At 50.3% G+C, this 26953-nt stretch overlaps 1 protein-coding gene across 3 annotated transcripts in view; it reads left to right on the top strand.

Moving 5' to 3' along the window:
• Positions 1-6323: 6323 nt before the first annotated feature.
• The window catches only part of LOC124650633, a 30664-nt gene continuing 10034 nt past the window's right edge, over positions 6324-26953 (top strand). The window contains exons 1-4 of one of the 3 annotated variants that reach the window (XM_047190149.1): positions 6324-6391; positions 7325-7584; positions 19339-19384; positions 19486-19582. In XM_047190149.1, coding sequence (XP_047046105.1) covers positions 7497-7584; positions 19339-19384; positions 19486-19582 — 231 coding nt within the window. In that variant the 5' untranslated portion in view covers positions 6324-6391; positions 7325-7496. Of the gene's footprint in view, positions 6392-6481; positions 7585-19338; positions 19385-19485; positions 19583-26953 lie in introns of those variants that run through there. The other 2 variants (XM_047190148.1, XM_047190150.1) reach the window with 2 other exon arrangements.

Below are 26953 nucleotides of genomic sequence, written 5' to 3'. Positions count from 1 at the left end.
CCGTCCCCGCCGCGCCATGAGGGAAGCCCGCCGCCGCCGCCACGCCCCGCGGCCTTTACCCGGCGGCGGCGGCGGCGGGAGGGACTAGGGTTTCTGGGTCGGGAGGGTTGGGAGGGTCGGGAGGGTTGGGAGCTATATAAAGATCTGATGGCTATCGAGTTTGCTAAGCACCAAGTTAATTCTACTTTATAGTGCCAGGCATGAGGGGTGTTGTACCGCACAGTAGACGAGATAGTCATATAGGCCGAGCGTCTTAAATTTGTACGCATCTTCATATAAAGATTTTGTTTTTTTGCTTTTCCCTTAAAAAAAACTCAGCACAACCATGTGTTTGTGTGGGTTAGTAAAATTTAAGGTCTGTTTTGTACCAAATGAAATATTTAGGGCTCCTTTGATTTGAAGGATAGAAAAAACATAGGAATAGGAAAGGTATAGGATTGGAATGGTATGTCTACTTGAATCCTATAGGAAGATGAAGTTTGTTTGATTGTAGCAAAGGAATTTTTCCATGAGGTATGGGCTAATGCTTTTTTCCTATAGGAATTACACTACAAGATTCCTATAGGAATTTTTCCTATAGGCTATGTTCCTATGAATCAAACAACATGCATAGGAAATTTTCCCATAGGAACCAAATCCTACACAATTCCTATGCAAATCCTTTGAATCAAAGGAGCCCTTAGAATTAAAAGTAAACTCTAGTGAAAGTTTAAGGATGAAAAATGAACTTTTTTCAAGTGAAAATTAGCAAATCCCAAAAACCCGATGAATGAGGATTAACCGAACAAGGGCTTAAATGCTTTGCTAAAAAGGAATCACCAAAACGCCGCTCTCCTCTCCGCCGCGATTTCACGACGCCCTCCCGCTAGCACCGTGTCCTCCATTGAGCGCCGCCTTCGGCGTCCTCCACCGAGCTGCGTACGCGTCACTACGCGAGCGCCGCCCCCGGCGCCGTATTCTGACCGCTGCCACATCCTGGCGTTCGACCGCCAGCAACGGCCTCCATCCCGGCGTAGGACCGGCCGACCTGGCCTGCTCCATCCCGACGGTGTGTCCTCTCGTCTTCGTCCCCTTCCATATATATTAGTAGTTGAGCACCGGTGATGTCGGCCTGTCTCCTTCAGTGTTTCGAATAGCCTGGAATGTAGGATTAGCACAAAGTTTCTACGGAAATCCCAATTGGAGATTATAGCCTTGAAGTAGATTATAGCCTGCAGGAAGTTCCTGATAGGCCCATCTCTCTGGTATCCAATCTTTTTTGCTTTGCAGTCTGGACCTGCTTCTTATCTGCCTAAATACTTTAATATTATTCGGTAGCTTCTTTTCTTGCCTCTTTTGATACGAGTAATTTTAGTTCATTTTGCTGGATTTCACATTTAGGGTGATATGAGATCAGTGCAATAAGAGCATCTCCAGTCGCGTCCCCCAAACCGTCCCCCAAAGCGCGCCGGATCGAGCGTTTGGGGGACGTGTTTTGTTCGTGCCGCGTTTGGGGGACGTCGCTCCCCAGCCGCGTCCCCCAAACGCCGCCCCCAATCAGAAATTCAAATAGATGCATTCAAAAGAGATCGTTCCCGCCGGTTCGTCGCGATCAGAGTAGCGGCGATCGATCAAAGTACTGGGCGCGCGATCATATTACAGACCGGTGGTGCATGCAAATTAGAAGAAGGGGTTGGTCGACGGCGTCGTGTCCTGAGTCGACGCAGGCCCGTCGAGCACGACGACCTCGTCGCGATCTGCCTGTTCCTGTGCATGGTGCGTCTGCTCCGTCGCCGACGCGGAGGCCGACGCAGGTGTAGCAGTAGAAGACGCGTCAGCCTGCTCTTGCTGCGCTGCCGCTGCCGCCGATGCCGATGCCGCTGCCAGGGCCGCCGCGTCCGCCGCCGCCATTTTGGCTTCGATGTCGTCGAGGATCTGGCCTTTGAAGAAGTTGTGCGCCGCTCGCGTCCGGGGAGACATTCCCTCTGTCGACGTTCTCAGCAGGGACATGTCGTCCCTGCGTTTCTTGAGCTCCAGCTTCTCCTCTTGCCTCTTGAGCAGCTCGGCCCACCTTTGGTCGGCCTTCTTGTCGCGGGAGATAAAGGTCGAGGAGACGTCGGCGAGGCATTTCGTGATCGACGCCTGCGTCTTCTCGAGACGACGCAGCGTCGGCCAAGGCGGCCTTGGCAGCCTTGTTGCCGATAGGACGCCCTGCCGACGTTGCCAGCGGCGCGTCCAGATCAATGGCGTCCTTCCCCTTGGACAACGACAGGCGCGTCAACTTCCATTTCTCATTCATTTTGAGCTTGCCATAGCAATGCGTCAGCGCGAAAGACTTGTGACCTTCCGAGTACTTGGCGTACAATTCCATAGCCCGATCAAACTAACCAAAGGAAGCAGAGTCATTTCATCGAACACAATGTGGGCGCTACGGATTATGGAAGAAACAGTCGTACCAGTTGGCCGACGTCGGCGCCGCTGTCGCCTCTGGTCTCTAAGTCGTGATGGTACCCATGGAAGGAGTTCACCGACGCCTGGATGATGGCCCATCGCGTCGACATTGCCTTCCGGCTCCTCTTCATTGGCACTTTCCGGTAGTCGCTGTTGATCAGCTTGCGCTCATCGAACTCGGCCTTGATCCTCGCCCAATACTTCCCGCCTTTTTGGTTGGCGCCGATGATGGAGTCATGGCTCACCGTCGCCCACGACTCGCACGGACAAAGATCTTCCCGAACCGTCCACTTCGGGCCTCGTGTGCCCGACGCCTTCTTCTTCTTCTTCTTCGTCCTCACGCCGTCCGCGTCTACCTCCACGAGATCATCGTCACCGGCACCCTCGTCGTCCTCTTCCTCGCCGCCCTCTTCCTCGCCGCCCTCTTCGTCCTCAACGTCGTCCTCCTCGTCGTCCTCCACCCCGTCCTCTTCCTCGTCGTCCTCCTCCTCAACCCCGTCGTCCTCCTCAGCACCGGCGCCGTCGTATTCGAGCGGACCCCTTCTTCGCAGCCGGCGCCTTCCGCGGCTTCGCGAACGGCGCTTTCGCCCCTATCGTCGCATTGCCCGGCGGCTTCTTGGCCGCTTTCTTCGCCATCTTTTTGGGGGCTGTCGGCGGCGCCATGGAATGGGGAGAGGGTAGCGGCGGCGGGTGCACGGCGGGAGGGAGAAATAAATCGGCGGGATAGGAGAAATGAATCGGCGGCAGGATATGTTTTGGGAGGCCTGTGCGCGGCGGTATAGGCGCGATTTGGCGGGAGCGGCGGGATTTGGCGGGAGTGTGAGACGAATTTTCCCTGTGCCGCTGACGCGTCGGGCCCGCGTCGGTTGGCCTCGCGTTTTGTTGTGTCCGGCGTCCCCGGTGCGTCCCCTGTGGGACGGGGACGGGCTCGGGGCGCCGGACACCGTATCGGGGCGCGCCGGACAAAAAAGGGCTTTGGGGGACGCGGCTGGAACGCTTTTTTTGTCCGGCGCGCCCCAAATCGCTTTGGGGGACGGTTTGGGGGACGCGACTGGAGATGCTCTAACATATCCGTAGTAGGAGTATTTCTCGTTGCCACTTTCCCATCTACTCACACTGAACTACTGAAGCTCACCATGCACTCAAGTTTGCAGCCCAATCAGCCACGGTACACTAGCTATCCTCCAGAACTTGTTTAAGTTTGGAGTTGTACGACCCCCGCGTCGTCCTCCCTGGGCGGCTCGGGGGAACCCTAGCTAGCGCCGCCGCCGCCGCCGCCCCCCCCCCCCTCCCTGCTCCCTCCCTCCGCCGCCGGAGGAGTCCACCGGGCAAAGCCCGCGGCCGGAGGACGGCGGCGGCGGGGTCCTCTCGCGCGCGACGGCCTTGGTCTGCGGCGGGAGCCCGCGGTGGTGGGAGATGGCTCGGCCTCGGCGGCTCGCCGGCGTGGCGGCGGCCTAGCTCGGCCTCGGCGGCTCGGCCGGCGTGGCAGCGGCCTAGCTCGGCCCCCCTCCGCCCCCCGGTGGTCCGAAGCAGCACGGCGGGCGGAGCTCCGGCTCCTCCCAGATGTGGCGGCGACGGCGGCGGCTCCCCTGCTGCAGTCCGGCGAGGGTGGGCGGGGTGGCGGCCCCTCTCCCCTGCTTCTTCCTCTGCGGGTGGTGGTCGGCGGGTTGCTGCTGGTTGCTCGTCGCGGCGGCTTCCCGAGGTGCTAGATCTGACCGTGGCGGGCTCGGTTCGATTTGGCCCGTCGGTTCCTGCCGGCGGTGAGGTTGGTGGTCCTACGTGGTGTGGCGTCGTCGCCGCGTGGGAGGTGCTTGTGCCAGTGGTTCGCAGGCCGGCGGCGTTGTGGGTCTCCCTCATCTCCGTTCGGCAACGTGGGAGTGCGGAGGTTCGGCTGCTCCGAGCGAAAGCTGATGGCGCGGCAGCTGCGGATGTCGCTATCCTCTTGGGGGCCTTCATGGAGCCTTCGACCTCCTCCGCTCCCGGAGCATAGTTTTCGGGCGAAAGCCTAGGCCGTGTTGTGCAGGGCCGGACGACGGCGTCGATCCACGTCGCTTCCCTCTTGGGGGCGTCGTCTTGAAGACTTTGTTCCCCAGCGTGCTTTACTGAGGCTGGACTCGCACGGCATCGCGGCGGGTGGCCGGCGATGTGTGAGGTCCGTGTGGTGGCTTGTGTGGCAACGATGGCGGTGTTGAGCGATGGTTTGGTAGCGTCAAGACCTTGGCTTCGGCGAGCGTCCGAGTTTCTTCGTCTTGTGCTTCGCTTGCGGTGGAGTCGGAGCTGCTATGGTTTGTCGAGAGTCTTCATTTGTGCAGCGTACGATGACCTGCAGGGTGGCCCTTTGGCGATGATCTTCCTCGGTGCAGGTCTTGCGCTTATCCTCTTCAGAGCTCGTCCTCAGAGTCAGAGCTGTCTGTTGCTTCACGAGGAGTCGCTTGTTTGGCGTTGGCCGGCTTGAGCTTCACGGTGCCGCTTCGGCGAGGTCTTGGTGGTTGGTTCTTCGGTGAAGTCGGAGTCGCTGCAGAGTGATGACGATGACGTTGAAGGCCAACCACGATGACTTCTCGCTTCGGCCGCCTGTGTATCTTGTGTGGGTTGCCAGAGTGGCTCTGTGTCCCTACGGCGGTCGTGCTCCATGACGGTCGATGGGGCACTTGTTTCGGTTTTCGGCCGGTTTTCCGCTAATAAACTAGCCAAATTCTGTACTTCTTCTTTATTAATGAAAATGGCAAGTCTTTTGCCTCGTTTCAAAAAAAAAAAAAAGTTTGGAGTTGTTTACGCTAGCAGTAGGCAGCACCACAGCGCTTTACTTTTGTTGTTGCACCTGGATGTTTTTCGTTGTCCTTTCTGTTATGTCTTTTAATGGAAATCGATCCCACTGTGGTGGGTTTCGTGTGGAAAAAAAAAGGGTAAACTAGCTATGTCATAGATTTGAACCTGTGTTTTCTAGAAAAAACTTTGAACTTGTATTTTAGTGTTCGGCGATTGACTAATAATACCCTAGTATCAAATTACTTTGTTTATTTATCTACACTGCAGGGTTTGTTCCCTGTGCCATGACTGATGGTAAGCTGAACAAAGATTTTTCAGTAACAAGATGGCACGTACCAAAGCCACAAAAGAGAGAACATGAACCTACTGAAAACTGCACATTTGGGAATAACTGTCAGGCTGGATCAAGAGGTCTTCTAGAAACAAGAGGCTGGATCAAGGTGGACATGGTAGAGCCCATATCCTAGGCCTGTGAATAGCTGGTCCCTGCTGATTTTTCTCCACCGGTCACTTGAGTTTTCATATACCCTTTTCTTTCCGGTGCTTCCTCTCATAAGTTTAGCGTGAAATGATTTTCATTCTTTTCTTTCACATTTGGGAATCACACATTTGGGTCAAGATGGATATGGTAGATCCCATATCCTAGGCCTGTGAATAGCTGGTCCCTGTTTTTTTTTTCTCCACTGGTCCTGTTGTGTTTCCTTGGATAAGTTAAGTCTGAAATGATTCTCATTATTTTCTCTGAAGTAATATTTTGTTATTTTGTTCTTTCGAGTAGTATTTCTGCCAGACCTTTTGTTACCAAAAATGTTAGGAACTATGTTTTTTTAAAATATATACCTCTCTCGAACTGATATTTCTATTCTAGAGATGATATATAAGATGTTAATTCTTGCTGTTTCTCTATTCAGTCTATACATCTCGTTTGTTTATTTAATTTTTCCATATTTTGTTCGGTAAACTCGGCATCCTAGGAGCCATGATATTGCACAATACAGGCTCCATCTTCCATAAATGGCTGGAACCACAACACCTGAATCTTGCACTAAGATGAAAATAACACTACTTAACAGCAAAGACCATACAATTATCAAAAACACTACTGGAAAGGCACCTTTCTGCCAAATACATTAAGAAATAGAGCTGGGGATATGCCTAAAGTAGAAAAGGTTCCAGCAAATCCAAATTTGAGGTAATATGTTGCTCAGAGTTAATCTATTTTCTTTTTTTTTCTGCTCAATATTAATAAGCTAAATGAAGAACCTATTTTCTAGTACTGCAGTATGAGGCCAAACATCTCCTTTGGTACCTGGAGAAGATTAGAGGGAAAATGATTCATTTTCAATGATCATAGGCCAACGAATTGAATTTTATGCTATATCTGTTCCGTGTATTTTTTTTCAAAAGTGAAACAATGTAAACTTTAACCAAGTTTTTAGAAAAAACTATGAATATCTATCATGCCAAATCGATGTCATTAGATACATCGTGACATACATTTTCATCTTGTATTTATATAGTATCATAGTTCTCGATATATTTTTCTATGAACTTAGTCAAACTCTAGCTCGTTTGACTTGAGGAAAAATTTATACGCCTTATATTACGGAAGGGAGATAGTAATAAACAACTAGGCTGTGTTTAATCTGAAGTACCTGATGACAAGGTGGTAGGTAATGATTGTTAGCATTCTGTTGCATTAACTTTTTCTAGCTGACATGTCTTACAATTGTACTTCTTACCATGCATGGGTGGTTTATTCTCATAAATATGGGTGCATGAGAAAGCAATCTTCATGAAGAATAAAGGAATTATTGATGCCTTGGTGATTTCTTATAGATAAAATCTCAATTCAGGGTAGCTAATTATTTAGGATTTTTGAAGGGTAATTCTATATCCCATATGTTTGCACTCCACTACCTGGAATTCTCTAATTTTTTAGCCTGCCACATCATCACAACCTGCATTTCACTGTGTGCGTTTCCTCGTGTCTTCATAATGGATGGGCATTTCACCCGCACTATTGTTGCTTCTTGCTTTGCCCTTCCTGCATTATTCTCCTATGAGCGCCCTCCTACTTCACTAAATGCATTTCAACTGTGCCACCATTGCCTCCCTGTTGTAGTTGGCCAATCGCAGCCTCGCCTGGTTACGCCGGAGCCATTGAAGCTTCACATTAGACCTTCACCTAGGCTGCCAACGACATGCTTGCTTGAGATGTACACCGCCTGGCATGGATTGACGCTGCTGTCGCGTGGGAACTTTTTCCCCAGTGTGGGCTGTATCTACTCTGCCGCATGCCATCGACCAAGGCCAGATTTGTACACTATCGTGAGGGCCTCGTAGTCAGCCATCTGCTATCAAGGACGTATCAACAAATCCATGGTAACCTCTTCTTCCTCACAAGTCTCTCTATTTCCCTGCATGCATTCAGTTTAAATTGCATGATTGGAGCACTTTATTGTTTTCTGGTTCTAAACATTCTGATTGTTCTTAGAATCAGACATTTTAGCAACTTTTCTTGTAAATGTGGTCTACACCAGTTAATACACACTGGTGGAAAAACAGGCTTTGGTCGCGGTTGGCAACTGCCATTAGTCGCGGTGGCCCAACCGCGACCAAAGTAGCGCGACTAAAGGCCCCCCCCTTTAGTCGCGGTTCCTTACGAACCGCGACTAAAGGCCCATCCACGTGGGCCTCAGGCGAGCGCCAGGGCGGAGGACCTTTAGTCGCGGTTCTTCTGGCCAACCGCGACTAAAGGCCTCCGCAGGGTTTAGGGTTTAGCCCCCCTCCCCCTAAATCTGGTTTCTTTTTAATTTGTATTATTTTATTTCTTTTGGGTTTTAATTTTGAAGGAGTTTCACATATTCTACGGTACTGTATACATACATGCATATGAATGTACAATTTCAAACAAATTTGAAATTAGAACCAAAAAAGAATTCAAGAGTAATATACAATATATATTCAATATCGGATGACCATATACAATATATATTCAATATCGGATGACCATATACAATTTTGAACAAGTTAGTTACAAATTCCGGTGCCTATAAAGATCTACGTCATCGTAATAGTGTTCTCCTCTAGGATCGATGACTTCCCTCGCCAACCATCCAGCTAGTTCCTCTTGAAGTGGTCGGAAGCGAGCTTCTAGACTAAGCGTCTTCCGGAGGTTATTCCTCGAGGATGTTGTTCTCACACGTACGGTCCCGCTCATTGCGGTATCTCCGGATCCTCTCACAAACATAGTATCCACATAGATTGGTCCCCGGTGGCTGAGTATCCCCGGACGTCGGCACTTTGCCATTTTAAAATGTAGCTCTTTTTTGAATTCACCGACCTTGGTATCTACGAACCGTCTCCAAACCCTACGAGGCAAAGAAAATTAAATAAACAAGAGAGTTATTAATTAGTTACTTGATATTAGGAAATGATGAACGAAATAGGCCGATCGATATAGAGCGCAAATGAATGAAAATAATTACTTTTGCATCATTTTTCTCATGTCGCCCCAAAGCGCCGGATCCATATTCGAGAGAGTCGTGGACGAGAGCTGAGGAGGTCTGAACTTTAATTACCATAAGAATCCGGTGGAACCTGCGGACACGATACATGCACAGTCATGCATAACTCATCGATTAGCCACATACCATGCATGGAGTAAACAAAAGAGAATGTGCTCAAGACAGAAACACTCACCCAAAATGGTAAGGAAATAGAATATCACTTTTCTCTTGCTGTTTTCTAATAAACCGCCACAGGTCTTCCTCCACGTCGGCGGGGTGGTGTTCTAACACATATGAATTAACGATGTGTGGGTCAATGAACCCAACATCATGGATGTTCCTTATTCGCATTTCCCGCTTCTTCATTCTGCATAATATATAGCGTACACAACAAGATAGTTAGGACAATATATATATATATAGTGCAGGCAATGAACGAGATGGGGTAGAAATTAATAAATCACTTACGAACGTAGCAACGATGATAGATTTGTCGAGGTCGCGCAGATTGAACAGCTGGAACAATTCACTCGAGAGGAATTTGTACCCGAGTAACGTTTGAAGTGATGCTCATATTTAACTTCCGCATAGATATAGTCTTTGGCGTTTTCATGTTTTATGTAAGCCTTGTACCAATTTAGCGAGACCTTTCATTTGTCGAGGTAGATCCTCTTCCTGCGCAGGCTCGATGAGAGGGCCATTCTTCACATATGTAAATACTACGTCCTTCATTGGCGCCTCATCAAGGCCTAACAACTGCACGAAGAGTGATACCTAAGTCGGCCGCTTGTTTTACGGCACTTTCTACGGTCAATCCATGTGCTGCCGCAGCTGCTATGATATCGGGGGCCTCCCGACCGGCGGCTTGCACTATGAGCGGGGCGATCGATTGTTTACTTTGTTCCCCGAGCTGGGCAACTTCTTTCCCCCTTTCTAATTTTGTCTCGGCCTTGTCCTCCAAGGCTTTCTTCTCCGCGAACTCTTTGTTCCTCTTGAACGCGACTGCTTGCCTACGAAGTTCACGTAAATAGTCGTCGGGCAGATTCTTCGCGGCTTGGGACGGTGTGTTCAAAAATGACTTAGCCCATTGCTTTTCCTTGTCGGAATATACTTGGCTTGGGCTCGCCCTCTATTTTCTTCTTGACGCTCGCCTTCCATTTCTCTAAATCAGCGGCCGCGCCCGCCTCGACTTCCTCGGCACTACTTTCCCAAGGCCTCGTGGGGAGAGGCTTCGGTGATACCTCCGGTACCTTTGTTTTCTTAGGTACGTAAGGGTCCGGGTTAATAACCCGGGACTGCTACGCTTCTTCGCCGGAGGTGGATTGGGGCGGTACGGTGTACGATCACCCGCCGGACGAGGACCGAGGGCGGCGTCTGCCGACGTGAATGAGGTGTATTAGGTGAAGCACCACCGCCACCGTCACCGCCACCGCCACCGTCACCGCCACCGCCACCGCCACCGTCACCGCCACCGCCACCACCACCACCGTACGGGGGTGGACTTGTTGGCGCCTCGCTACGGAAACTTGATAAATTTCTTCTGCCATAGAATGAGCCGGCGCTTGACATCTCCAAGTCTTTTCACCCCTTCGGGTGTAGCAATGTCAATGTCCGGGTCCTCAAACCCTTGGACTATCTCCTCCACCGTGACACGAGCATAGCCATCTTGAATGGGGTTGTTGTGGTGGAGTGCTCCAGTGGTAAAGCACTGCCGATGGCTACCTTCATGGACATGTTCCCGATAGGATAATACGGATGACATGCTTTCATCTCCTTTATATCGTCCACGGGGTAGCGAGGAGGCTCCGGTGCGGTAACTTCGACCACCAGCTGAGGCTCCGGTGCGGTAATTTCTATCGTCGGTGCACCGGCCGGTGAGGCCTCCGTGGAAGCCACGCTGCTTCTTCTCCGCTGCTGGCTTCCGAGATCCATTGGATGATCTTCATGCTGCGCCCGAGCTGCATCTCTTTCGGCGACTAGTACACTCACGGTTTTCTTCATCACATCCATTTCCGTTACCAACTTCGCCACAACATCCGCATCCCGATCCATCTTTCTCTTACGGCTCACGTAACCGTACGGGTCATCTTTCGGGGGAACCCTAGTTTCCACGAAATGTCCCCGGGCATGCCTCGTACACGTCCTCCGTGTTCGGGATTCCCGAGGGCTTTTGTCGGGCGTCGTTCTCTCGTTGAACCTGATCCTCCCCTCTTGAGCATCCCTCATTGCCTCAATAAGCTTTTGGGTGGGTGTAATTATTTTGCCCCGATAAACACACTCCCCTGTCTCCGGGTTCAGCGATCCCCCATGCCCGTACCACCGGCTTTTGGCCCTTGGGTCCCATCCCTCCGTACACTGGACGGATTCCTCGCGCCCTCGGCTCGTTCTCCATCTTCTCCCACTTAGGCTGCCAAAGCGATACCCTCCTGGCCCCATTTTATGATTGTACTCCTTCTTGGCCGCATTTTCCTTATTTTTTTCGATAGTTCAAGGAAGCTGCTCCGATTTCTTTTGCTTCACAAATTCTGGCCAATCATGTTGCGGTTTCTCATATTGTCCTTTGAAATCCGGAGTCTTGCCCTGGTTGACAAAGTCATGGGCTAGATTTTGCTTGTATTTCCGGAATGCGTTGGCCATCCTAGAAAAGAGCGAACTGTTTGACTAGCTTGCGCCTCTTCTTGTTTTCCGCAATCTTGTTACCCTCCTCATCGTATTTGCGGTATTCCGGAGGTAGAACGAAATGTTCCATAAGCTTGTTGAAGCAATCTTTTTTCTCTCTGTTCGACAAAAGTGAAACCAACACGTGCCTTCTTTGGCTCATTCCACTCTCGGCGGGTGATCGAGACGTTGTCTCTAACAACGGCTCCGCATTGGGCGACAAACTTGGTGGCGTTCTTGCTGGGCTCCGGCGGCCTGCCGGTTTCTTCGTCGACAACATCGATGGTGCATGTTTCTCCTGCTTTCATCGTCTTGGTTGCGCCACGCTTTGACGACGACGTACTCGATTTTTTCGACGATCCGGCCGAGGGCTAAAATAAGAAAGAGAGTCGCGCGCGTTAGTACACACACATTAATTTATTCAAATCAGTTAGTTGTATCACCGGACGCTCAATATGTATATATATATACCTCGGCGCCGGAGGTGGTTGCTACTTCCAGCGAAGATCGTCGTTTATCGACGTTTCTTCGGCATCATCTTGCTGACGGCGCCCTTCATCTTCACCCTCAAGGTTCAGATAAGAAGAGATATCATCTTCTTCTTCTCCGGTCGGCACATATATAACATCGCCTTTTATGATGCCGAAGATATGTTCTTCAGCGTCCGGATCATAGTTGTCCGGAATCGGGTCACCTCTATCGTCCGCCATATGTCGAGTCCTGAAAACATGTAGTCAAAACAAATTAATTGTGTATATGCCAGCATTATCACATCTCTTCTACATATAAAGAGAGAGGCGACGAGGGAGGCGAGAGGGGGACGCGTGTATTAGATGTGTATATGCGGACGATCGACCTCGCCTCGCATGCGGTGACCGCGTGACCGAGAGAACGGTGGTGGTGGCGAAAGGGGGACGCGGTGACCGCGTGACCGAGAGACCGGTGGCGGTGGCGAAAGGGGACGCGGTGACCGCGTGACCGAGAGACCGGTGTGGCGGTGACCGAGAGGGCGGTGGCGGTGCCGAGGACACATAACCCTCGCCGCCCCCTCTCGATCCCAAATAAAATTTTGTTAAGTTAAAATTTTGATCATTAAGTCTAAATTTTGTGGCGGTGGCGGTGGTGGTGGTGGTGGCGGTGGTGGTGGCGGTGCCGATCCTTCTCTCTCTCGTAAAAAAACAAAAAAAACCCCGCGCGTATACGGAGGGGCGGCGAAGGCGTCTCGTCGCCCCCTCCGTATACACGCGGGGTCGGTGTCGAAAGGGCGGTGGCGAAATGGCGGTGGCGGTGGCGGTCCCTCCTTTCTCTCTCTTTCTCTCTAGCGCGCGAGAGGGTCGCGCGGCGCCCCCTCCGTATACACACGGGGCGAGCGCGCAAGTTTTTTAAGTCAAATTTTACTTTTTTTAAGTCAAATTTTCGTTTTTTTAGACAAACTTTTTAAGTCAATTTTTAGTTTTTTAAAATCAAATTTTAGTTATTTTTATATTTGTTTTTGTTTTGTTATTAGTTAAGATACGTTTACTAAAAAAACAAAAAACAAAAAACAAAAAAAGGCCGGCTGCTCATATCTTCTCTCTCTTTCTCTCCCTCCTCTCTTTCTCTCTCGTAACCGGCCGGCCAGCGGGCGCGCGGCAGCGCGGCGAGGCGGCGGCGGCGGCGGCGGGCGAGGCTAGGACGGCGGCGGCGGCGGTGCGAGGCTAGGGCGCGCGGCGGGGGTCTTCGCGCGCTCGGCGCGCGCGCGCGCGGCGCGATCGAGGGCGCGCCGGCCGTTACCTTGGCGGCGGCGGAGACTCCGTTCGGCAAGGGCGCGGCGAGGCGAGGGCCGCGGCGAGGTCGTCGAGGCGCGGCGGAGGCGGCGGCGGCGTCGAGGCGGGCGGCGGCAGACGTCTCGGTCGGGCGGCACCTGCGGAGAAGACGATGGGCGCGCGGAGAAGAAGAAGTGGCGCGGGCGCCGCCCGCGCGGGCATTTATAGCTCCAACCTTTAGTCGCGGTTGGGGAGCCCAGCCGCGACTAAAGGTACCCTTTAGTCGCGGTTGGTGACCCCAACCGCGACTAAAGATTTTCGCCCCAATTTGCGGTTCCGCGGAGAGGACCTTTAGTCGCGGTTGGCCGGGCCAACCGCGACTAAAACCTTTTTCAAAATACTTTTCATTTCAAAATTTCAAAAATACAAATAATATATCAAAAAAATCGAGAAAAATAAAACTAATTCATTTCAAAATTTCAAAAATACAAATAATATATCAAAAAATTCAGGAAAAATAAAACTAATTCATTTCAAAATCTCGAAATACAAATAATATATCAAAAAATTCAGAAAAATAAAACTAATTCATTTCAAAATCTCAAAAAATACAAATAATATATCAAAAAATTCAGAAAAATAAAACTAATTCATTTCAAAATCTCAAAAATACAAATAATATATCAAAAAATTCAGAAAAATAAAACTAATTCATTTCAAAATCTCAAAAATACAAATAATATATCAAAAAATTCAGAAAAATAAAACTAATTCATTTCAAAATCTCAAAAATACAAATAATATATCAAAAAATTCAGAAAAATAAAACTAATTCATTTCAAAATCTCAAAAAATACAAATAATATATCAAAAAATTCAGAAAAATAAAACTAATTCATTTCAAAATCTCAAAAATACAAATAATATATCAAAAAATTCAGAAAAATAAAACTAATTCATTTCAAAATCTCAAAAATACAAATAATGTATCAAAAAAATCAGAAAAATAAAACTAATTCATTTCAAAATGTTTAAAATACATATAATATATCAAAAAATTCATAAAAAGAAAACTAATTCAATTCAAAATTTTAAAAATACAAATTATCAAAAATTCATAAAAATAAAACTAATTCAATTCAAAAGTTCGTTGGCCCCCTCTTCCCGCCTCTTTCCGTCGACCCCCTCTTCCCTCCTCGTCTTCCCGCCATTTCTTCCCTGTCTTCCCGCCTCTTTCTTCCCGCCAATTGTTTCCCGCCAATTTCTTTCGGCCTCTTTCTTCCCGCCAATTTTTTCCCGCCAATTTCTTCCCGCCACTTTCTCCCCGCCTCTTTCTTCCCGCCTCCTGTCTTCCCGCTCCCATTTTTCCCGCCATTTGTCACTACATATAGGTAGCCCGGCTTGGCCGGCATTATCACATCTCTACAATCTCTCATCACTCTCTCATGGCTTCCACCGCACCCACTCTAACCTACCGGCAGGTGGAGGAGCTTTGCGCCTCGAACTACCCTTGCCCACCGGGCTACCGCGTCCTCTGCCGGCTGGAGCCTAAGCGCCGGCGGCGTGCCGGTCCCTCCCGTCCCTCGGGGTGCTGCGCGCCGGGCGGCCATCACGAACCACTACTACCTCGACCTCACGCCGGAGCGGCGGATGAATCCCCGCGGCATCTCGATAACCGAGCATACTTGGGACGCCTTCTTCATCAATCGGCGTGAGAGGGCGCTCGCCGGGTATGAGGAGGACGGTCCGCCTCCGGAAACTTCCACGAGGCCGGCCGTCGGCTATGGTGGTACGGCCGGACTCGCGGAGCGTCATGGACTACATCACGGCCGGCGATATCCCCCGCTGCGCTACCCTCGATTCGAGCCACGAGCGCCGCCGGCAGCGACGGCGACGGCGGCGACGGCGACGCCGGCAACTTAGAAGGCGACGACTACCGGTACAACGGCGGCGGCTATGAAGACTACGAGTATGCATATTATACGCCTAGGCGGGAGTATGACTAAATCACTCCAAATTTCATGTATGCGGGAGTATGACTTAGTCACTCCAAATTTCCTATATGCGGGAGTATGACTTAGTCACTCCAAATTTCATGTATGCGGGAGTATGACTTAGTCACTCCAAATTTCATGTATCATCAGTGCTATCTCGAGTCAATTGAATCATTCGAAAATGGACACCAAACACATCACGGGTAATATAATTCACATGATTCATTCAACAAAGTTTGGTACAATAATAAATTATTACACATCATTTCTTCCCTTGTGTCCCTGCTTGCTTACGATTGTGCCGTATCCATGGAGCATCCTCATCATTTAACTTAATGCTTGGGTCGGTGTTCACTTTGAAGGGCGGAATTTCAGCAAACATATTATAATCTTCGACATGTACTGTCTTGTCCTCCACTCCCACGATGTTTCTTTTCCCTGAAAGAACAATGTGGCGCTTTGAATCATCGCATGATGTACGATCGTTTTCTTATCTTTCCGTTTCCTCGGTTTGCTACTCATGTCCTTCACATAGAAAACACTGAGCGACATCTTTCAGCTAGGACGAATGGTTCGTCAAGGTAACCAAGATTGTTGAAATCCACCATTGTCATTCCGTATTGGTTGGTCCACCTTTACCCCACCTCCTGTTAGCTTGAACCATTTGCACCGGAACAAAGGGACCCTAAAGGAGGGTCCATAGTCAAGTTCCCATATCTCCTCTATGTAACCATAATATGTGACCTTTTGCCCATTCTCGGTTGCTGCATCAAAGCGGACACCACTTGTTTTGGTTGGTGCTCTTTTTATCTTGGGCGATCGTGTAAAATGTATTCCCATTTATCTCGTACCCTTGGAAAGTCGTTATAGTCGAAGATGGTGTCTTGGCCAACATGTACTGGCTGATCTACAACCTTATTGTCACTCATTAAATGTTTTCTCAACCAAGCTGCCGAAAGTCTCCATGTGGGCCTTCCTAATCCAGGATTCGGGCTTCCCGGGGTTGTCGAGCGTAAAATATTCTTGTGTTTCTCAAAGTACGGAGCAACCAAGCTGGAATTGGTCGAAGCTGTGTGGTGTGCTTCGGTCGAGAGAATGGCCGTCCATACATATCATTGATTTCCTTCCGATCGTGCCTTTTCCACTTAGTCTCCCCTCGTGCCGCGATTGAGGAAGACCAATCGGCTTAAGGTCGGGAACAAAGTCAACACAAAACTCAATTACCTCCTCATTTCCATAGCCCTTGGCGATGCTTCCTTCACGGCCTAGCACGGTTACTGAACATATTTCTTTAATACTCCCATGAACCTCTCGAAGGGGAACATATTGTGTAGAAATACAGGACCGAGAATGGAAATCTCTTCGACTAGGTGAACCAGGAGGTGCGTCATAATATTGAAGAAGGATGGCGGGAACACCAACTCGAAGCTGGCAAGACATTGGACCACATTGTTCTACAACCGTGGTAGATCTTCTGGATTGATTGCCTTCTGAGAGATTGCATTGAGGAATGCACATAGCTTCACAATGGCTACTCGAACATTTTCCGGTAGGAGCCCCCTCAAAGCAATCGGAAGCAATTGCGTCATAATCACGTGGCGGTCGTGAGACTTCGAGGTTTTGGAACTTTTTCTCCGCCATGTTTATTATTCCCTTTATATTGGACGAGAATCCTGACGGGACCTTCATACTTGCTCGGGCATTCAAAAAAGATGACCTTCTCTTCTTTGGTCGGAGCGTAGGCTGGCACGACCTTGAAACCGTTCCGGATGCGGGTCATCGGGGTCTTTCAAACTTTGCTTGGTCTGCCGTGCTTCCTTTGTATCATTTGACTTCCCATACACGCCCAAGAAGCTTAGGATGTTCACGCAAATATTCTTCGTAACGTGCATCACGTCGATTGCGGAGCGGACTTCTAGGACTTTCCAATATTCTAGCTCCCGAGAATATAGATTTCTTCTTCCACATGGCTACGTGCCCGTCGGCTCCCTTCGGAGCTGATTGTCCGCGAGGACCCTTTCCAAAGATGACTTTCAAACCCTTGACCATATCAAATACCTCGGCACCGGTGTGTTCCGCGAGGCTTCGGCCGGTGATCTGCCTTGCCGTTGTAATGCTTGCCTTTCTTTCTTCTTGGATGACCTTTCGGAAGAAATCGACGATGCCCAAGGTACACGTTCTTCTTACAATTTGGCAAATGTACACTTTCAGTCTCATGTAAGCAGTGCGTGCATGCATTGTATCCCTTATTTGACAGGTCCCGAAAGGTTACTAAGAAGCGAGGCCAATCGTTGATGGTTACGAAAAGCAACGCTCGTAGGTCAAATTCCTCTTCTTTGTGCTCATCCACACACGGACACCAGGTCTGCCCCACAGCTGTAAAAGCTCATCAACTAATGGCCTTAGGTACACATCGATGTCGTTGCCGGGTTGCTTCGGACCTTGGATGAGCAACGGCATCATAATGAACTTCCGCTTCATGCACAACCAAGGAGGAAGGTTGTAGATGCATAGAGTCACGGGCCAGGTGCTATGGCTGGAGCTCTGCTCGCCAAAAGGATTCATGCCATCCGTACTTAGACCAAATCTTATGTTCCTTGCGTCAGCTGCAAAATCTTTGAACTCTCTGTCGATCTTTCTCCATTGCGTTCCATCCGCGGGGTGTCTCAACTCCCCGTCCGACTTACGGTCCTCTTTGTGCCATCGCAACAACTTGGCATGCTCTTTGTTCCTGAACAGACGTTTCAACCGTGGTATTATAGGAGCATACCACATCACCTTGGCGGGAACCCTCTTCCTGGGTTTACGGCCCTCAACATCGTCACCGGGGTCATCGCCTCTGATCTTATAACGCAATGCGGTGCATACCGGGCATTCATTCAAATTCTCGTATTCACCGCGGTAGAGGATGCGATCGTTGATGCATGCATGTATCTTCGGAACCTCTAAACCTAGAGGGCGAGACAACCTTCTTTGCTTCGTACGTAGTGGCGGGCAGCTCGTTATTCTTTGGAAACATATTCTTCAACATTTTCAGCAAGTTTTCAAATGCCGAGTCAGCTACACCTGCCTGTGCCTTCCATCTCAGCAAATCCGAGTGTGCAGCCCAGCTTTTTCGAGACCATCATCGCATCCGGAGTACAGCGCCTTCCTGTGATCCTCTAACATGCGATCCAAATTCTCCCTCTCTTTTTCGGTTTCGCGGCGTCTCCGTGCATCGGCAATGGTCCGACCAAGATCATCAACGGGATCATCACGTGCCTCTTCTTCACCTTCCCCTTCACCTTCGGCATCCTCCATGAAAGTATCACCGAAATGAGAAAGATAGCTTTCATCATTGAAATCATCCCCTTCTTCATCTTCTTCCATTATAACCCCTCTTTCTCCATGCTTGGTCCAACAATTATAGCTTGGCATGAAACCGTGCCGAAGCAGGTGCATGTGAACATCTCTTGAGGAAGAGTAACCCTTCGATTCTTACACTTAACACATGGACAGATAACAAAACCCCACTGCTTGTTCGCATTAGCCACTACGAGGAAATCTTTCAAACCCGTACTTGAACTCGCCGGAGAGTCGGTTACCGTACATCCATTGCCGATTCATCTGCATTATTATAATATAAAATATATAATTAACCATCATGCATTTGTTAAACTAACTAGCTACAAACAATATAAATTAAACAATTAATGAACTACACACACATGCATATTTTATCAATGACACATATCAAAGGTTCAAGTTGCTAACCGCGATCGAGGAGGAAAAATTAAATGAGAAAGCTCAAGTGTGACTCCAACACTTCATATCATGTTTGTTTCATGCTCTTGGGGCATTTCATCAAACACCTTATGTGCATAAGAGGAACCAAAAGCAAACCTAACACTCACTTGTGAAGAGAATGGCTCCAAATGGCTAAGTGTTGGCTGCTGGATGGGTATATATAGGGGAGGGGCTTTAGTCCCGGTTGGCCTAGCCAACCGCGACTAAAGGCCTTCGGGCACCTACTAGTCGCGGTTGGGCTGGCCAACCGCGACTAAAGCCCACGTGCACCAGCTGGCCACCGTGCGCCCTGGGCCCAGGCCTTTGGTCGCGGTTCGCCACACGAACCGCGACTAAAGACCCCATTAGTCGCGGTTCCTTTACCTTCGCGACTTATGGGGCTTCCCGGAAGCCTGTTTTTCCACCAGTGACAGTTTGGTTTTTGTACCTGATGGTCACTTGTAGTAAACCACTCTGCACATGCCCCTCTGCCCTTTAAAGTCACCTGCAGGTAATGCCAACTACATGATTTTTCCTTGAGAACACCAATCATATCTTAGAACACCAATCGTATCTGTTTTCTATTGATTGATTCATGTAATCCCACTATAGGCTTCTATTGCGGAATCTGTTAGTCAGAGGATGCCAAGGAGAGGATATTGTAAGCTTTTGGTGGCAGTATCATGAGAGGATGCCAATGCATACGCTGGTATTGCTTTTTTGCGTCATGCTGATTTTACCTTCTCCAATTTTATTAGTTTGTTTCCTAGCAAATGTTCTAGGTGATTCTGCAGCGCGCATGATATATCTTGGTTGGATGTAGAATTAACCAACATATATCATACCCTGTTCGTTAAGAGTTTTGCCATCTGAGTTTGCATCCAAGTGTTTTTCTGAAACATAGAATTGAAGTTTTGAATTTAGCCTACACCTTCTCTAAGGCCTGGTATTTGGATATTGATGCAATGGTGTGCCAAATTTTCTTTGGAACTGAAACAACTGAAGGATATAATCTATGGGATAATGGCATTGTTGTCGAAATTGGACGACGGTCGATTTGGGGGTGTCTCGAGTGACGTGGTCGATTAGCGAGTGTTTAATAATTAGTAAGGGTTGTGTACGCCGGCCTTATGACGAGTTGTCACGATTGTTTTTAAGTAGGTTGGGCCGTCTCGATGGAGCACGGCTTAATTCTACGTTAGGAGAGCGACGAAGGGTTTGATCATGGACCGCGGGCCGAAACGCTTCCTAGGGGCAAAGTCAAGGTCCCACACAACATTGTTCCAAGTCGAACAAGGCTTCTCAAACTCAAGACTATAGCTCCCCAAACAAGGCTTGAAGCTCTAGCCCTCTCCCCTTCTTGTATTGATGTATGAGGCGAATGAACCCTTCACTCCCTTGGGGGGTTTATATATGGAGGGGGTCCTTGGCAAAAGACCAAGGCCCCTTCATGGTGTAGGTAGGATGGGTACAATGGTAAAACTTGGTCCATAGTCTACGAGGGATGTGGATAAGAGAGGAGATGGACCATGGTCCATGGTGGACTAGCCCAACTAGGGATCCACCTAATGGGCCTCTTGCTTCATGGGCTTCTTCTTCGACCTTGTCCTTCATTTCTTGTCTTGTTTCTTTGACTTGTTGAGAGGCTCTTATCTGTAAACTGGTGAAGAGCCAAGGTCTGTTGTTGTGAACAGCTGAATATCGTAGGATTTTTCAGTGAGAAACGTCAGCTCGGGCCTAGTTGTAAAGGAATGCCCTTAGAAAATCTGTTCTTGCAAAATCAGGGGAGCACCCGGTCTTTTCTCGCAAAAAATCAAGGTACTCCTAGTTGTACCCAGCCTGTCTAGGTTAAATAGTCTCTTACCTTATCAATGAATGAAATGTAATCTTTTTCGCGTTTTCGCACTCTTCCCCCCCCCTCCCCGCGCCGCCGCCTTCCCGCACACCGGCAAGAACTAAATCGCGTGATAACCACATGCCCTCCTGAAGAGCGGACCACCCCTCGCCGCCTCGCGCCTTCCACCTCCTCGCCGACGAAGTCAACCACCCCCACCCCCAGTTCAATCCTTCTCTCGTCGAGCAGCGTTGCCCTCCTCCCCACCCTACTAGTGCTTGACTGCCGTCAAGTGGAGATCCATCCATCCGAGCTCGTATTTGACATAGGTAACAAACCCTACCCTTAGGTCCAATGTTTTTCTTCGTTTCCTGTCCGAATTATTATAGATTACAAATCTGGTGTTTATATTCCTTTTATCACGGATCTGGTTATGAATAATCCATCCGAGCTCGTATTTGACAGCTTGTTTAGGTATGAATAATCGCGTATTAAGACCGCTCGGGGCACCCTAGATGTCACAATTTTCACTTTCCTGCTGATGTGGCATGTTCCTGGCCATACACATACATGTGCTTTGGCGGGCTTTTCTAGGCCCTGAAAAGCTTTGCTATAGCCTTGAAAACTCGGTTTGACCAGCTCTGAGAGCTTTGCTATAGCCTTGAAAACTCGGTTTGACCAGCTCTGAGATAGCCTGATTTGACTTCCTTCTGTCCGCATGTGCTCTGGTTTGGCACCGGATACGTCCGATTGCCCCCTTTTCAGCCGACCTGCAGCTCAAGTCCTTTGCCACCAATTGTACACTTCAACTTTTCCCTCCCAGGGACCACCAAGCCTTGTCTCTCCTCCGAGTGTTAACCAGTGCTTCTCCCAGTCGATACAGGCTGCAATTCCTCTTTTGTGTAAGGCTTGAAACTTCAAAGTTGCACACCCTTGCCTAAAATAGTACACGAGTTTAGCTTTTTTTTTAAAATAATATCAGTTTAAGAAGGTTAGGGTCAGGCTAATAATATTTCGATGGAGTAATCTAAATTTTTTTCCATAAAGATGAGGCTAACTTCAAATAGTTGTATGATCTGCTCCCTACAACTTACTGAATCATATAATCGATATTCATGACGCCATCTTAGTGTAATCAACAAAGAGAACATCGATATTTTAACAACATGACAAAAGGGCAGGCTAATGAACCTACCAAAACAATGAGAATGCCTGCTTGCTGTTTTCTGATGCACTAATTTGTGCATGAAAATAGAAATTCAGCTACCTAGTTTCTAAAAACAAATCGAATAATGCAAAATTCTACTGAAGTGCTTGCCACTCGCAATGGTATGCAATACTTTAGGATGATTATGCAGTCCATAAGTTATAGCATATTGAGCAAAGATTTTATAAAATGAAAGAAGGGAAGCATACAATCGAAACTAGGTTCTTATACTAAGTGATACGTGTTTGTGTAACAGGATGATGGTGCAAAGCAGTTAATTTAGTCAAGCTCACATGAGTGTATTACGCCCTCCGTCCCTAAAAAAGCCGCTCAACTTTGTCTAGATACGGATTTATACAGACATATTTTAGTTATATATACATCAGTATCGTAAGTGGCTTTTTTTTAGGATGGAGGGAGTATGTGATTAATAATCCTGCTCGAGTGTTAAGATGACCACCAAACCAGCAGCGTGTGCATCATAGAAATTCAACTAGACTACTCGTATTCCTGGGCATTGTTCACATCATTAAAGGAAACATATTGGTACAACACAGGTATTAAAGGAAACTTGTGCTCGTATCTAGAAAAAGTTAAGTGGCTTTTTTTTTAGGACGGAGAGAGTATGATTTAATAATCCTGTTCGAGTGTTAAGATGACCACCAAACCAGCAGCGTGTGCATCATAGAATTCAACTAGAGTACTCCTATTTCTGGGCATCGTTCACATCATTAAAGGAAACATATTGGTACAACACAGGTATTAAAGAAAACGTGTGCTCGATTAGGACATCCAAAAGATGGTAAGAACAAATTCTGCACATTCTAGACTGAGCATGCATGCGACAAGTTAATGATAGGAGAGATGAACTGTACCTTCAAGTCTCGATATGCCAGCAGCCATGAGACGGAGCCTGACGAGGACCGCAAAGTCACGTTGTGGTCGAGCTTGGCCTTTAGGAAATGATATGACCCCAAAGCCGTCATCACGAGGGCATCTCTAGCGGGGCGACACATTTCAGCGTCCGAAAATGTCTGCGCGCGTCCGTTTGCATTAGCCGAAATGGTCAAAATCGATCGCGCGTCCGTTTGCGTCGGGTAGCTCCAGCGGTATGACGCATTTTTTCGAGAATCTTTTTTTATAACATGAAAACATAATTTACATAGTTTAACACATGAAAATAAACCCTAAACGCCTGCGCCTACTGCTTCTCCTCGCTGTCGAGCACGATGAGCTCCGGTACCGTCCACGGCCAGTTGGGAACCGGCGGAACGTACGCCGGGCGCGTCGGCGGTGCTGGAGGTGGAGGCGCCCAGTGCTGTGGCGGCGGTGGAGGCGCCGAGGGCTGTGGCGGCGGTGGAGGCGCCCAAGGATGTGGCGGCAGAGGAGGAGCCCAGGGGTTGTACGGCGGCGGTTGTGGCGCGGCCGAGTTCTGTAGCGCCAGTCGTAGGGCTTCATCCTCCGATAGGCCCGATGGCATGAAGCCGGTGGCGTACCGGGGCAGCGGCGGCTACACAGGTCGGTCGTTCTCGGAGACGAGGAGGCCGAGCTTTGCCATCTCATCGTCTGTCATGTTGTCCGGGAACTCGAACTCGTGGCCCTCCGCCATGGCCAGCTGCCAATCCTGGAAGACGACCGTGATGTAGTCGTCGCTGTCGTCCTTGACCTCCTCGTTGTGGTACGCCAGTGCCTCGATGTAGTCATCGTCGTCATCGTATTCGTCGAAGTCGTCGTCGTACTCGCGCAGCGCCGGCGCTCGGTGCGCACGTGTCGGCGCCTCGCTGTCTTCAAGGACGAGGCGGCGGTGGACGGTCGAAGAGAAAGTCCTTGTCGCCCATGAAGCCCGCCCTCCTCCTCTCGATCCCTCTCGGACACGAGATACGTGCGCCAGCTATCGGAGTCGATGGCGTACGCCGGATCGGCGCGGAGGTCCGGCGGCAGGTACCGCCTCCTTCGCCGGGGTGCTCCTCTCTGGCTCGCGCGCAGGCACCGGAGGGACGGGCACCCGCCGGTAGCAGCCGCCAGCCGCAAGACATGTGCACGTCCCTCCAGGCGTCGCACGGCGTCCAGTTCGCGTGCATCAGCCTCCCCACGCTGACGGGAAGCGGCACCCTGCCCGGCCGCTCCTTCTTGGTGCCGCTGCCGTCTGCCTCGAAGTCGTTCTTCTTCTTCCCCATGGTGCTGCGGCGGGAGTGGAGCTGTAGGCGAGGGCAAGAACTGTGCCGGTGGACTTTTAAGGCCGGCCGCGCGGTGGATACGATGCCATTGAAGGCGGCGCAGAAGACTAGCCGTCGCCCGCCAGTGCGCGCGCAGAACAGGCAGCCGCGACATTGAAGGCGAAGGCGAAGGCGCGGAAGCGCTGACCGCGGAAGCACTGGCCACGGAAGCGATGCCCTTGATACAGGGTCGGCGGGCCCGTGGGGGAAGCGAGGGGACGCTTGGCGCGACCGCGCAGCATCCGCGAAGACGCAAACGTGCCGCATATTTGCGCCGCGTTTGCGTCGCCACGGACACCCCGGACACGATGCGTCGTCCCGCTGGTGCAGACGCATTTCCGGTCCGCGCGGACGCAAACGGTCGCATAACATCGTTTGCGTCGCCCCGCTGGAGATGTCCTGAGCCTCCTGATCCCAGAAGCTCCTGCCGGCGAACCATCTGCCACATGTGTGTCAACCACTCTTCTTTCTTGTGCACACTTTAAAACTGTGCTCTGCCTCTTGGTTGTCGGTTAACCCTGGGTCAGCTGGCCGGCCAGTGTACCAAACAAGCATCTCCACTCCACCAGTTCATTGGTTCATGATAATGGTCTGGCTTGGTAAATTTAACAGCACCTGTACAAAACGTGAAAAATAGCTCCAAATAAGGCATAACACTCTTCAGATTTCACATGACAAAAATATTACCAAAAAGGATGTAATCTGCCGCTATATCCTGCAGTTGACCTCCAACAAAGAGAATCACTCTGCAGACAAATGCTAAATAATTTTAAGACATATACAATGGTGCCAAATGCAGCAATAATTAACTTATGTTGTCAGGTTCTAATGGTGTTCCACACCATCTTTCAAACTTCGATTGACAAATATATTGCCGTACTAAGACAACAAATAAATGCATCACCAATTCACCATTGCTGAGAGAGAGCTAGATGAGCCTCTGCCTAATTAATATGTGCACTAGATTTGCTTTTGCCTTAGAACAGACTTCTTCCTAGAAGGAAAGGAAATGCTAGCAATGGGAATATTAATTTCTCCAAAATGTTCTGACTGGGACAAAACGTAACAATTTGGCAATTCACATTGGTATGCATATGTTCAAAAAACAATTATATGGTTCTATAGTATCCTCCCGCTCCTCAATATTAAGGCCGCCGCTGAGCATTGCAACCAGATCTGGATGCTGGGCTCCCAGACCGATGGCACGGAGGGAGAGGGTCCGATTTGGAGGAGACGCCGCGCTCGTACTGCAACGCGCTTGCCGGTGGCCGAGCGGTGGCGTTGGCCGTCATGCTGGAGTCCTCCCGTTCCTGGCCAGAGGTGAGGTCGGAGATCTACCGCGACGAGAGGCCAACGACCATTGACGAGCTTGATGACTCGGAGGATCCACACGAGGACGAGGTTGACGCGCCATGGGAGGAGCCTGCGCATGTCACGCGCAAGCGAGCTAGGGGCCATCGCGGCGGCAAGAAGGATGCAGCGAAGGTGACACGCCCTTGGCGAAGCCGGGGCCTATGTAGAGTTCCAAGGCCTGTGCTTGCTCTACACCCAGCCGGGGCACCGCGCCGTTGTGCCTCCTCTGTGGGGACGTGGACCACATGGCGAGGGAGTGCACCCTGCCCCGACCGCCCAGGCCGTGCTCGCCCGCCAATGATGGTGACGAGCCCGCATGGAAGAGGACGAACAACGACGGCCATGCCCATCGGGAGGAGGTGGCCGCCGGAGGGCTGCCAGGATGGACAGACACAACGCGCTAGGGAAAGGGAAGCTGCCCTTGCGCTGCCCGCAATGGCTAGTGTTGCGAGCCGCACACACGACGATGGACGGAGGGCTGCAGACCGTGCCGCGAGGCTACATTGACCAAGGCGCTGGGACGTGCACCTAACGGACGCTGTGCGTTCGGTGGCTCCTGTGCCGTGCGCGCCTGCAGCCGGTGACCGCGTCGTTGCCCGTGTGCTTCCAATGGTTCGTCAAGCCATGGAGCTGGCGCACCCTCGCTGGGGAATGAATGTGCAGGTCGCGCTCCGCCCGGAACCCCGACCGACTGCGATGGGTGGTGAGCTTGCCTAGCCACCATGCACGTGCAGTGTGCATCCTTCCTCGCAGGTTGCGTTGTGCTCTTGGCGGTGATTGTCAGAGTTTTCAGGGTGGCGGCCACGGATGGGGTGGCATTTGGGCTGGAGGACGTACACAGCTTTGGCACCGGAGAGCTTCTTGGTGCACTACCACAAGCCGGAGGATTTCCACCTCTACTTCGCATCGACGGAAGACCGAGAGAAGGTTCTCAGGGATGAGGTGCTGTCCACGCCGTACTTTGATCTCCTGCTCCGGCCATGGTCACGGAGGACGCACGCTGCCTCCATTGGTCTCTACATGCATGCAGAGATAGGCATCGCAACCAACGCTTGCAGTTTGTCCACGGCGGAGGCGGTGATGGCTCCCTTTGCCTGGGTGGAAAGGCTGCATCTCTCACAAGGAGTCGTGCTGATATGGGTACCTTCCGCCTCTCGGCATGCTGCCTTGACTCGGCCGCGATCCTGCGGCATGTGTACCTCCACACATCGAGCCGGACGAGCCTCCTTCGGCGGTGGACATGGCGGCGCCGACGTAGTCGGTGGTGTCGCCGCACATCAACACGCTGGCATATCCGCTCCTTGTGCACGTCGTTAGGAGGATGGACTTCTGACGCTCCATGCCGCGCACCGCTGACGGCTCAGATGGTCGTGGCGGTGAGACGTCAATACCCCTACATGCTGGGGCGCAGGACGTTCTCCCTAGCGCTAGTGGCGGCGGCGCGGCAAGGGCCATTCGGGTGGAAGCAGA

This window comes from Lolium rigidum, chromosome 4 (assembly GCF_022539505.1).
Source record: "Lolium rigidum isolate FL_2022 chromosome 4, APGP_CSIRO_Lrig_0.1, whole genome shotgun sequence".
Taxonomy (NCBI): domain Eukaryota; kingdom Viridiplantae; phylum Streptophyta; class Magnoliopsida; order Poales; family Poaceae; genus Lolium; species Lolium rigidum.
Note: the sequence above shows the minus strand (reverse complement) of the source record. Positions and strands in the feature narration are given on the sequence as shown.